Source organism: Phascolarctos cinereus, unplaced genomic scaffold (genome assembly GCF_003287225.1).
Source record: "Phascolarctos cinereus isolate Bilbo 61053 unplaced genomic scaffold, phaCin_HiC Scaffold_9;HRSCAF=440, whole genome shotgun sequence".
Taxonomy (NCBI): domain Eukaryota; kingdom Metazoa; phylum Chordata; class Mammalia; order Diprotodontia; family Phascolarctidae; genus Phascolarctos; species Phascolarctos cinereus.
In genome coordinates this window covers 41,041,891-41,054,389 of record NW_027556402.1, presented here as the reverse complement: position 1 = coordinate 41,054,389, position 12,499 = coordinate 41,041,891, and the positions used below count along the sequence as shown (strand labels likewise).

The 12,499-nt window shown below is 33.0% G+C and overlaps 1 protein-coding gene across 2 annotated transcripts in view; it reads left to right on the top strand.

The window, feature by feature from the left end:
* The window catches only part of GRID2 (glutamate ionotropic receptor delta type subunit 2), a 1,695,829-nt gene that overhangs the window by 360,731 nt on the left and 1,322,599 nt on the right, over positions 1 to 12,499 (top strand). For both annotated transcript variants that reach the window (XM_021008407.2, XM_021008405.2), the window contains exon 2: positions 4,534 to 4,689. In XM_021008407.2, coding sequence (XP_020864066.1) covers positions 4,534 to 4,689 — 156 coding nt within the window. The remainder of the gene's footprint in view (positions 1 to 4,533; positions 4,690 to 12,499) is intronic.

Sequence of the window (12,499 nt, the reverse complement as noted above, 5' to 3'; positions counted from 1 at the left end):
CCCATTCACCCTTTCATTCTATAACCTCTTTCTTATGCATCCTATTTATGTAAGACAATTTCCCCCTTTCTTTTCCTATTCCTCCTTTACCAATGCATCCCTCTTTCTCAACCTTTCAATCTTCTTTTGTGATCATTGAAGCACATGTTAGAACATGTTAACATAATGACAATAACATAATATAAGCACACTCATTCCCTCTAGCTAGAATCTTTTCAACAACCTTAGCCATGATAAGGTTGTGAGGGGTACATATATCACCTTCACATATAGGAATGTAAGCAGCTTTTTCACTCATGTTTACATTTTAATACTTATCTTGAGTCTTGTATTTGAATGGCAAATTTTCCATTCAGCTCTGGTCTTTTCATCAAGAATACTTGAAAGTCCCCTATTTCATCAATGTCCATTCCCGGCCCCCCCCAATAGTCTGCATAGTATTATACTTAGTTTTGCTGATGAGGTTATTCTTGGCTTTAATCCTAACTTCTAAGACGTTTGGATAATCACATTATAAGCCTTTGCTTCCTTTATAATGGTAGCTGCAAAATCTTGCGTGATCTTGTCTGTTGCTACATTATATTTCAGTTCTCTTTCTGACTGTTTATTTTCTTCTTGATCTGGGAATTCTGTATTTTGGCTATAAAAATTTCTGAGGTTTTTCAGTTTGGAATTTCTTTCAGGAGGTTATTGGTGAATTATTTCAATTTCCATTTTGTCCTCTGCTTCTAAGAAACCTGGGCAATTTTTATTTGTAATTTAAAAAAAAAAGATCACTAGTCACTTATCTCATTTGTGGATTACAGGTGGTCTAATTATTTTTAAATTATCTCAATCTCTCTTCCAGGTTAAGTTTTTTTTTTAATGAGATGTTTCATATTTTTTCTATTTTTTTAAATTCCTTTGGCTTTTTTACATTGATTCTTGATGTCCAATGCAGTCATTAGCTTCTACTTGATATATTCTAATTTTTATTTTAATTTTTTTCAAATTACACATAAAAATAATTTTAACACTCATTTAAAAAGCTTGTGTTCTAAATTCTCTTCCTCCCTCCTTCCCCTCCTCCATCTTTGAGAAGGCAAACAAGTTGATATGGTTATACCTGTGCATTCATGAAAAACCTAGTTCCATGTTAGTCATGTTGTGAAAGAAAATAGATTTTAAAAAAAGACCCAAGAAAAATAAAGTTTTTTTAAAAAGCATGCTTTGATCTGCATCCAGAATTCATCAGTTCTTTCTCTGGAGTTGATTAGAATTTTTTTATCATAGATTCTTTAGAATTATTTTAGATCATTGTATTGCTGAGAATAGTTAAGTTTTCACATTCAATCCCTGTACAATATTGCTGTTACTGTGTACAATGTTGTTCTGGTTCTGTACCTTCACTTTGCATCAATTTGTGTATGTCTTCTCAGATTGTCTTGCTCATCATTTCTTATAGCACAGTAGAATTCCATCACAATCATATACCATAACTTATTCAGCCATTCCTCTATTGATGGACATCTCCTCAATTTCCAATTCTTTGGCACCACAAAAGATCTACTATAAATATTTTTTTTTTACATATAGATCCTGTTCCTATCTTTTGGGGGTGCAGACCTAGTAGTGGTATTGCTGGATCAAAGGGTATGCACAGTTTTATAGCCCTTTGGACATAGTTCCAAATTGCTCTCTAGAATGGTTAGACCAATTCACAACTCCACCAACAGTGCATTAATATCCCAATTTTCCCACATTCCCTTCAACATTTGTCATTTTTCTTTTCTGATGTATTAGCCAATCAGGTTGATATGGGATAATATTTCAGAGTTGTTTTAATTTTCATTTCTGTAATCAATAGTGATTTAGATAATTTTTTCATATTACTATAGATACCTTTGATTTCATCTGAAAACTGCCTGTTCATATCCTTTGACCATTCATCAATTGGGGGATGATTTTGGTACTTCCAAAGTGGCATGATCTAGGAAGAGGTCTGTTCATTTCTGTCCTGATCTTCACTTTGCAAATTCATGATGTATTTTGCTTCAGTTGGCTTGTGTGCCATTATGTTTCTATAGACTGCTGCTAGACTCAGTCACTGTTAATGTGCTTGAATGTTCTTCAGTTTTAGAGCAACTGAACTGCTGGTTGCCCAGGACTCTTACAGATATATACTGGGAATCTAGTTACTCACCATGCCCCTGATTTCAATTTTGCCTCCCTAGAGATTGCAGGGAATTTTGGATATCAGGACTTTTCTCTTAGCTTAGCTGAGATTCTTCACTCTTCCAATTTAAACATGTACATGCATGCTCACAATTGAGTTCTAGGGGTAGCTAGATGGTGCAGTGGATAAAGCACCGGACCTGGATTCAAGAGGATCTGAGTTCAAATCCGGCCTCAGACACATAACACATACTACCTGTGTGACCCCGGGCAAGTCACTTAACCCCATTGCCCAGCCAAAAGAAAAAACAAAAACAAAAACAAAAAATTGAGTCCCAAATTCTCTCCCTCCCTCCCCACCCCCACCCCCACCACCTAATATGGTAAGCAATCTGTTATATGTTATACATGTGCAATCACGTAAAACATATTTCCATATTAGTCATTTTGTAGAAGAAAACTTACAAAAAAGAATAAAGAAAGAAAATAAAACATCATATGCTTCAATCTACATTCAGGCTCTATCAGTTCTTTCTCTGGAGATAGCATTTTTCATCATGATTTCTTTGGGAATGTCTTGGATCATTGTATTGCTGAGAAATAGTGAAGTCATTCACAGTTGTTCATTGTTCAATATTGCTGTTACTGTGTACAACGTTCTCCTAATTCTGCCTGAGCCCATTCTTGAATCACCGATTGCCTTCTGAACATCTAGAATTGGATATACTATTGACATTTCAAATTCAGCTTTTCCAAAATAGAATCTTTTATGTTTCCCCTCCGAAACTCTCTTCTCTCCTCAACTTTCCTCTCAGTGTTGAAGATGCCACCATATTAGTCAACTATGATCACAACCTCACCATCATCTTTGATTCCTCACTCCAAATTCCACCAGACAGCCAAGCTGTTGTCATTCTTGTCCTTTCTACTTTCACAACATATTTTGTGTTCATCTTTGTCTCTTTACTTGCACAGTTATGAGGAATGTGGAGATCCTCATCGCCTCATGCCTGGACCATTGTATAGTCTTCTAATTTTTCTTCCATCATCAAATCTCTCACCACTCCACTCCATCCTCCACTAGGTTGACAAAGTGATCTTCCTAAAGTACAGTTCTGACCTTGTCCTCTGGCCTACACAGCAAACTCCAATTTCTCCTAATTACCTCCAATATCAATTATCAAGGTCCTAGGTGTGGCTTCTAAAGCCCTTCACAACTTCTTGCCTTTTCAGTCATGTTACATTTTACGCTCTTCTATATAATCTATGATTCAGTGATACTGGCTTTGCCAATTCCATGCCTTTTCATTGGCTGTCACTTGCACCTAGAATACTCTCCCTACTCATCTCTGACTCACAGCTTCTCTGGCTTCCTTCAAGACTCAGCTAAAATCCCAACCTTCTGCAGGAGGCCTTTCCCATTCCTTTCCCTCTGTTAGCATGCTCCCTCTGAGATTATTGGTCATTATACTCATTATCTTCAAAGCACATGGTTGTTTGTATGGTATCCCCTCTAGAATGTTAATATATCAAAGTCAGGGACATATGTTTGCTTTTCTTTGTGTCCCTCTAACTAAGTAAAGTACTTGGTACATAATAAGCACCTAATGAGTACTTGCTGACATGTTTTAATAGGATCTATGATGAAGCATGTTATATATCTCCTATATGAGAGGTAAACAACTTGTGGTGCATATTGAGATACATATTTTTGGACATGATCAATGCAAGAAATTTATTTAAATTGGCTATGCATCTTTGTTACAAGGGGTTTTTTTCCCTCCCCCCCCCTTGGGCTGGGAAGAACAAATATAAATTGAAAAATATTTAAAAATAAATTAAGGTAGACTCCTAGAGGATAACATCTATGCCACAATAAAGCATCAAAGTATAATTTTTAATGGAGGATTTTAGATGTATAACTGATTTCCAGAGCAAGTAATCTATTTCAGACTAAAAAGAATTTCAAATAAGAAATGAAGCAGTAGCGAAAGTCTTTAAGAAATAGATGCTGTTTTCACAATTGTCTTAACTGCCTTAGAGTTAGGGGGGAAAAAACCCTGTAAAACTTAGAATCCCTTTAAAGTTTCCAGAAGTATAAGCCACTTTATCTAAGGAAAAATATCCTCAGCTTATTACATTGTGTTCCTAGTGTTGTCTCTGCAATATCAGACTGCTGTACTATTCATCACTTCTAATGGAATGAAGTTAACACTATCAGTGTACTAAGAACAGGGTTCATTCCTGTCATAAATAAAGTATACACTTTAAGTGGGAATGCAAGTTTCTCCAGTACAAGAAAGAAGCCTTGGCATCTTTCCAAAGGCCTTGACAGATTATTTATACTGTTTTTTAATAGCAGTAATCATTTCTTTCTAGGAGCAATTTTTGATGAATCTGCCAAAAAGGATGATGAGGTATTTCGCATGGCAGTTGCTGATCTCAACCAGAATGAGGAGATCTTACAGACAGAGAAAATCACATTTTCTGTGACATTTGTGGATGGCAACAACCCCTTTCAAGCAGTTCAAGAAGGTAAGGTCCACTCAGAGGTCAGGACTGCTTTTTAATGAAGTTCAAGGGTGAAAACATTTGATTTATAAAGAGCACTTAGCCATCTGCATAATTTTCATGCCGTCATATATATGGTTGATGATCTTTTTACTTTTTTTCAAAGTGACTATTTTATAAAAGTTTGGTCATGTGAACCACTTCTGGCAGGCTAGGGTGTGAGAAGTCACTTTCTTAATTGAATGGAAAAGAAGGAATTTTAATGGTCTTCCAGATGTTTGTTGAAAGGACAAAGGATATATTAGATGTGCTGTATCTTGTCTTTGACTTTAATGGCTTTTTTGAGTTTTCTGCCAACACGTACTTGTGATGACATTTCTCTTGCTCTAGAAACTTGTGTACCATTGTTAGAGAATTGTTGGACACTATATGTAACCCCAAAATTTAATTTTGTAACTGAGCTAATTATTCTGTATATGCATATATATGTCTTCCAGATGTCCAATGAAAATTAATATTGACTATTTATTTAAAGTGTTTCTATAAATATAGATAAATTCACAGTTTGAAAGGTACAAAATAATTGAAATATGAATTATTTTTATTGTGTTATATTAGAATTATTCTTGGCATGAATATAGATGCTAATTTGAAGGTCATGGAAAGTATGTGCCTAGTTATGATTATTTTTTAGCATAGTCAACTAATTAACTCCCAGAAAAGTAAAGCAAAACATAAGCTGAGGGCCTACTAATAATCCAAGATACACATATGTGTGTTGATTACTCTAAATACATGTTTTTAAAAAAAGACTAGGTAACTTTAACTAATAATGCATATTTTATTTTAATTCTGAAGACTTGCAATAGACATAATTTATTTGACTTTAAATATATATTAGGATTTTTGAAAAATATTTCCAAGCCAAATATGGCAAGAGCAAGGATGAGTGAAACATTCTTTAAAAAAAATGTCATATACCTCATATCTGCATTCTCAGCTAATAAATAGTACTGTAATACAGTCCTAATCAGTAGAATTCATTGATGTATATTTACATCTAACAATAAATGCTGTCAATCAGAGTGTTGCAGTGGTAAAAGTATTCCATAGTTAAGTTCAGTAAAATGTTTTAAACACTGTAGTTGTTTGGACAATTGAAAAAAAAAATCTGCATTTTGTAATTTGTAAGGATAGGATGGCTTTTAAAGGTAATTTCCCAAGGAATAAGTTAATCAATTTTATGGTAATATGATGTCATTTTCATTGGTAAAAACTATTTCAGGAAGCTACATTGTAATATATATTTTTTATACATCCACTTTAAATTATATTTAATATGAAAAATGAAATCTTTTAGAAGAGGAGTATAATTAGACAAATGTTTATTTTATGAAATATGTCTTTGTCTAATTTTCAAGCTCTAGTACTTTTCCTTTTCTTAATATTGTCTAACATTGTTAGAGATGGGAATGGTGTAATGGAAGAGAATGCTTTATTTACCTGTGCTACTGTCTTCTGAGTAACTAAATACCTTAATCTGTGTTCAAACAAAAGTCAACTAAATTTTTTAAAAGGCAGCCATATTGGGTAAGCCCAGGATGAAGAAGCAAGGAAATCAGGAATAGGTAGGATTGGAGGACAATTTAAAAAACAAAAGAAAGCATCTTAAATAAAATATTCTTTCCTAGGAGATTAATTTTATGATTTAGAATAGTGAAATGTTTCTATTTTCTTATCAACCTTAGCTATTCTTCTGCAGTCTAAATTCTGGAACCAAAAAGAGTTTTTCCAGAAATTTAATAATGAAGACCTATGTAGATATAAGACAGTAAATATCTAACAACCGGCTCTTCAGGAAGACAAAAAGAAGGTTGTATGTTCAACACACTTTTAAATTTAATCTGCATTTTTTACATTTCCCCCACCACTTTCTTCATTCTAGCCAACCATCAAATCAGTAAATGAAGCCCTTATTTGTTTGTTGATTTCTGAGGCATGACTAATATTTTTTTTTAATAGGCTTTCCTCTGCAGGTTTGCATTGGCTCCAGAATAATTTTGCCTATAGATCTTTTTTTTTTCTTTGAAAACATTACTATTTCTTTTTAATATTCTTTTTAAAAATGTTGTGTTCTGAATTTTCTCCCTTCTTCTAGTCCCTCCCATTCCTATTGAGAAGGGAAGCAATATGTTGTCAGTTATAAATGAGAAAACATGCAAAATATTTCCATTTTAGGTATGTTGCAAAATAAGGCAAAAAATTCATTGAAAAATTATGCTTCCTTTTGCATTCAGAGTTCGTCAGTTCTCTCTGGAGGTAGATAGCATTTTTCATCATTAGTCTTTCTAATTGTCTTCATCATTGCAGTGATCAAAGTAGATAAGTCTTTCACAGTTTATCATTATTATGATATTGCTATTACTGTGGACAATGATCTCTGGTTTTCAGTCTGCATCGATTCATAAAGGTTTTTTTTAAAGGCTTTTCTGGCACCATCCCCCTTACCATTTCTCATATTGCAATAGTATTTGAATACAATCATATACTACAACTTCTTCAGTCATCCCCAATTTCAAATCCTTTGCTACCACAAAAAGAGCTGCTAAAAATATTATTACATAGATAGATTTTTCCCCTTTCGATTTCTCTGGGCTCCAGAACTCATAGTGGTATTGCTGGGTCAAAAGATATTCACAGTATTACAGGCCTTTGGGCATAGTTACAAATTGTTTTCTAGCATGGTTGAACCAGTTCCAGTATCATCGAGAGTGCATTTGTGCCCCTATTTTTCCACATTCCCTCTGGCATTGGCATTTCTTTACTTGTCGTGTTAGCCAGTGTGATAGGTATGAGGTGATATCTAGAACTGTCTTACTTTGCATTTCCCTAATCAATAGTGATTTAGCTCATTTTTATGTGATTATACACAGCTTTGATTTTTTTATCTGAAAACTTCCTTTTCATATCCTTTCATCATTATCAATTAGAGAATGACTTATGTTCTTATAAATTTGACTCAATTCTCTCTATGTTTAAAAAATGAGGCCTTTATCAGAGAAAATTGATGTAAATCTCCCCTCCCTCCTCATTTTCTTGCTTTCTCTATAATCTCGGATGCATTCCCTTTATTTATGCAAAATCTTTTTAATGTTATCAAAATTATTCTTTTTACATTCCATAATACTCTCTCTCTCTTAGTCGGTCATGCATTCTTGCCTTATCTATTAATCTGACAGCTAACATTTTCCATTCTCCTCTAATTTGCCCATAATATGACCCTTTATGTCTAAATTATCTACTCATTTCAATTTTGTCTTGGTATATGCTGTGAGATGTCAGTCTATTCCTGGTTTCTTCAAATTGCTCTTCTGTTTTCACATCAATTTTAGTCAAGTAGTGGGTTTTTGCCTTAAAAGCTTGGAACTTCGGGTTTATCAAATACTAGATTAATATGGCCATTCATTATCATGTATTGTGTACCTAATCTATTCCACTGATCTACCAGTTTACTTCTTAGCCGGTAACACATTGTTTTTCATGATTATCACTTTGTGATACAGTTTGAGATCTGGTATGGCTAAGCTGCCTTCTTTCAGTTTTTTAAAATTGATTCCTTTGATATTTTTGACCTTTCCTAATGAATTTTGCCATAATTTTTTTAACTCTATAAAATAATTTATGGTGGTTTCATTAGTATGACACTAAATGAGTAAATTAATTTATTTGGAATTTCATTTTTATTATATTTGTTCAGCCTACCCATGAATAATTGACATTTCTCCTATTGTTCAGATATGACTTTATTTGACTGAAAAGTGTTTTGTAATTGGGTTTATATAGTTTCTGGCTTTGTCATGGTAGGTAGACTCCCAAGTATTTTATATTGTCTATAGTTATTTAAATGGAGTTTCTCTTTCTATCTCTTGCTGCTGGACTTTGTGGGTAATATATGAAAATACTGTTGATTTATGTGGATTAATTTTATATCTTGAAACTTTGCTGAAGTGTTAATTATTTTAACTGTTTTGTTGTTTGTCTAAGTATAATATAGTATCATCTGCAAAGAGTAATAGTTTTGTTTCCTCAGAGCCTATTCTAATACCTTCAATTTCTTTTTCTTAGCATTGCCATAGCTAGCATTTTAAATACAGTATTGAATAAGAGTGGTGATAACGGACATCATTGCTTTACCACCAATCTTATTGGGAGAATTCCAGGTTATTCACATTACGCATAATGCTTGCTGATAGTTTTAGATAGATACTACTTATTATTTTAAGGAAAGATCAACTTATTCCTGTGCTCTCTGGTGTTTGTTTTTTTTTAAACAGGAATGAGTATTTTACTTTGTCAATAGGACTTTTTTGCAAAATTGAGATAATCATGATTTTTGTTGCTGTTTTTTTCTTGATACGGTCAATTATGCTGATAGTTCACCTAAAGTTGAATCAACCCTGCATTCCTGTTATGAATCCTATGTAGTTATAACATAAGCTGTTTGTAATATACTGCTAGATTTTTGCTTATATATTTAGAGTTTGAAGGGATTTTAGAGATCAATGAGCCCAAATCCTTTATTTTTCTGTTGAAGAAACTGAGTATCAGAGAGCTTAAGTGACTTTGGCAGGAGGTCCACACAACTAGTGAATATCTTGGGCAGGATTCTCACCCATCTTCTGGACTCAAACACAGACTTTTTTGGACACCAAGTCCAATGATCTATCAACACACTATTTTGCATGTGTAAAAGTATACATATAAGGAACAGGCATGGTTGGGATAAAAAAAATGAAGGTCCCCACATAAGGAACAAATGTGGGCAGTAGTCACGCATGAAGGCACAACTCCTGCCTCCTGAACTGCAGAACCACTGGTGTCTGCTGAAGATTCTCAAACCATGGCTCCTTCTGGAATTGTTCCCTATTATTCTTCTGTGGAGTCCAGTCTTTACCAAGAGTAGAGTTTATATGTTGTCTCTGCTATTCTCCTTTCTGTGCTCATCTTTACAGTATTTGAAAGTGCTCTCCTGCTCCTATGGTAACACTAGTTGCTTTCAGACTTGGGTCCATTGAGCTTGAGGTTGTGGAGTCTTGATCAGTTTTTGGTTTCTGGTATTAGAGACTTCAGATGAGGTACCACCTCTTTCTGAGAAGAGGAAAGGTTGGTTTTGAAATCTTCCTTTTTGTTTAAATCCAGTATTTAAATATTAGATCTTTCAAAAATTCAAAATCCTAACACATCATGCCTCTAGGTTAGGGGGAAAAAACCTTCACACCTCTTACCCCCTATAAGACAGGTCAGTCTGTTCTTAGAATATTGATTAGAATAGACATTTCTTCTCCAAAAATAGGACTTTTTTTCCAGATGGTAAAATTTTTTTCAATAGTTTCAACAAACTAACACTTTTGTGTGTATGTACATAGATATATGTCTATATACTCATCTATGCATACATATGTGTCAATGTGCATATATATGTGTGTGTATGTATGCATATGTGTTCATTTATATCTTCAATCTCCATTGTGAAAAAAAAGGCACACACTTTGAGGAAAGGTTAGACATTCATTGTGTCTACTGGCCAAATATGTGATTGCTACACTGTACTCACTTTCCGTTTTAAAGATTGCCCTTTCAACAAAATGCTAAAGGCATTTGAAGTCTAGCTTCCCAACCCCCACTCCCCCCATGCTATGTCCCCTGCTGTTTTTCAACTTCCCAACTAATTTTGCATCCCTTTGAAATGAATATAAGGGGGAAAGCCAGTATTTGTGGTTGTCATAAAGCTACCACTACATTTTATATTGAATCTATATCATCGTTGACCCTTTCTTGTCTGCTTGATTTTAGTATGGAAACTAACTGCATATATGTATATATATTTATATTTATGTATGTATGTACACATACATACATATACACACACACACATACATATATATGCATATATATAATCATTCAATGATACTCTCTATACATATTTACATTATTTTTCTAAAGAAATCATTGGAGTGAAAGTTTAGGGAAATGAGTTGACACAGCCATTTTAAATTATTTGTCATAAGCATACTACTATAAAATACCAACATAACCATAAACATATTTTATAACTATTTACATGTAAACAAATGAATTTAGGTATATATGTCATAACTTTTTGATCCCTCAGTACAGTTTTAATTTTCCTGTTGATTCTCCTTCATTTTTCTATTCCTGTGGTTATAGTTACTGTGGGCTTATTTCAGTTTACATTATATCACAAATATCTTTGTAGCTTTATTAATATCCAACATATTGTTTGGCATTATTTGTACTAGTATTCCTTTGTAATGTACCATAATATATTCAACAATTCAACTCTTGTTGTATATTTAACTTGCCCTCCAGTTTTTGTAATTAAAAATAATTTTGAAAATTTTTAATTTGCTTTTTTATTCTTATTAAAATTTTTAGGAAATATTAAAATGATATTACAGGATATATTACAAGACAATTAAAAGAACACCGAACATATTATGTATTGGTCATGCATAGGTGAACAATTTATGAATCACCAAAAGAGAGCAGCGGTAGGTATAAAATGGATAATTTTGATTACATGAAATTAAAAAGTTTTTGTACAAATAAAACCAACGTAGCTAAGACCAGAAGGAAAGCAGAAAATTGGGAGGCAGGATAGTATAGACAGTTTCTTAGATAAAAGGTTTCATATCACAAATATATAAAAAACATTGTCAAATCTGTAAGAATATGAGTCATTCCTCAATTGATAAATGATCAAATGATATGAACAAGCAGTTTTCTGATGAAAAAATCAAAACAATTTGTAGTCATGTGAAAAAATTTGTTAATCATTAATTAGAGAAATGAAAATTAAAGCAACCTTGATATATCATTTTACAACTGTCAGATTGGATAAATGTTTGAAGAGGAAAGCAACAAATATTGGAGAGAATGTGCAAAAATTGGGACACTAATTCAATGTTGGAGGAATTGTGAACCACTCCAATCATTTTGGAGAGCAATATGGAATTACGCCCAAAGAGTTATTAAATTGCCTATACCCTTTGACCTAGCAATACCATTACTAAGTCTGTTTCCAAAGATGATTAGGGAAAAGAGAAAAGAATCGATATTCTAAAATACTTATAGCAGCATTCTTTGTGGGGGCATAGAACTGGCAATTACAGGGTTACTCATCAATTGGAGAATGGCTGAACATGTTGTGGTATAGGATTGCAATGGAATACTATTGTTCTATAAGAAATGATGAGCTCAATGATCTTGGAAAAACATGGATAGACTTGCACAAAATAATGAAGAGTGAAATAAGCAGAACCAAGAGAACATTATATATAGTAACAGCAATATTGTTTTAAGAACAACTTTGAGTGACTAAGTCATTTTGACTATTATAACTACCCAAATTAACTACAAAAGGACATATGAAGATGCTATCTGCATCCAGAAGAAAACTGATAAATAGAAGTATGTATAGAATCATTTTATACACACACACACACACACACACATATTTGTGTCTGATGGTAGTTATCTCTAGGGTTGGAGGGAGGGAAAAAGGGAAAGAAAAAAATTACATGATAATTTTATTATATTTGAAATAGTAGATTTGCATCTTCATGTGTAAGCATCTTTTTTATTACACTGTTATAGAAATGCTTGTTTTAGTCTATACATTAAAATAAATGAAAATTTTGAAAAGTGATTAAATTTTTGAGTCAAAAAGTATGTGTATTATGTAATCTATTGCATATTAATAGATTGCTGCTTTCTAAAATATTTAAGAAATTTGCAATTCTATAAGCAATGC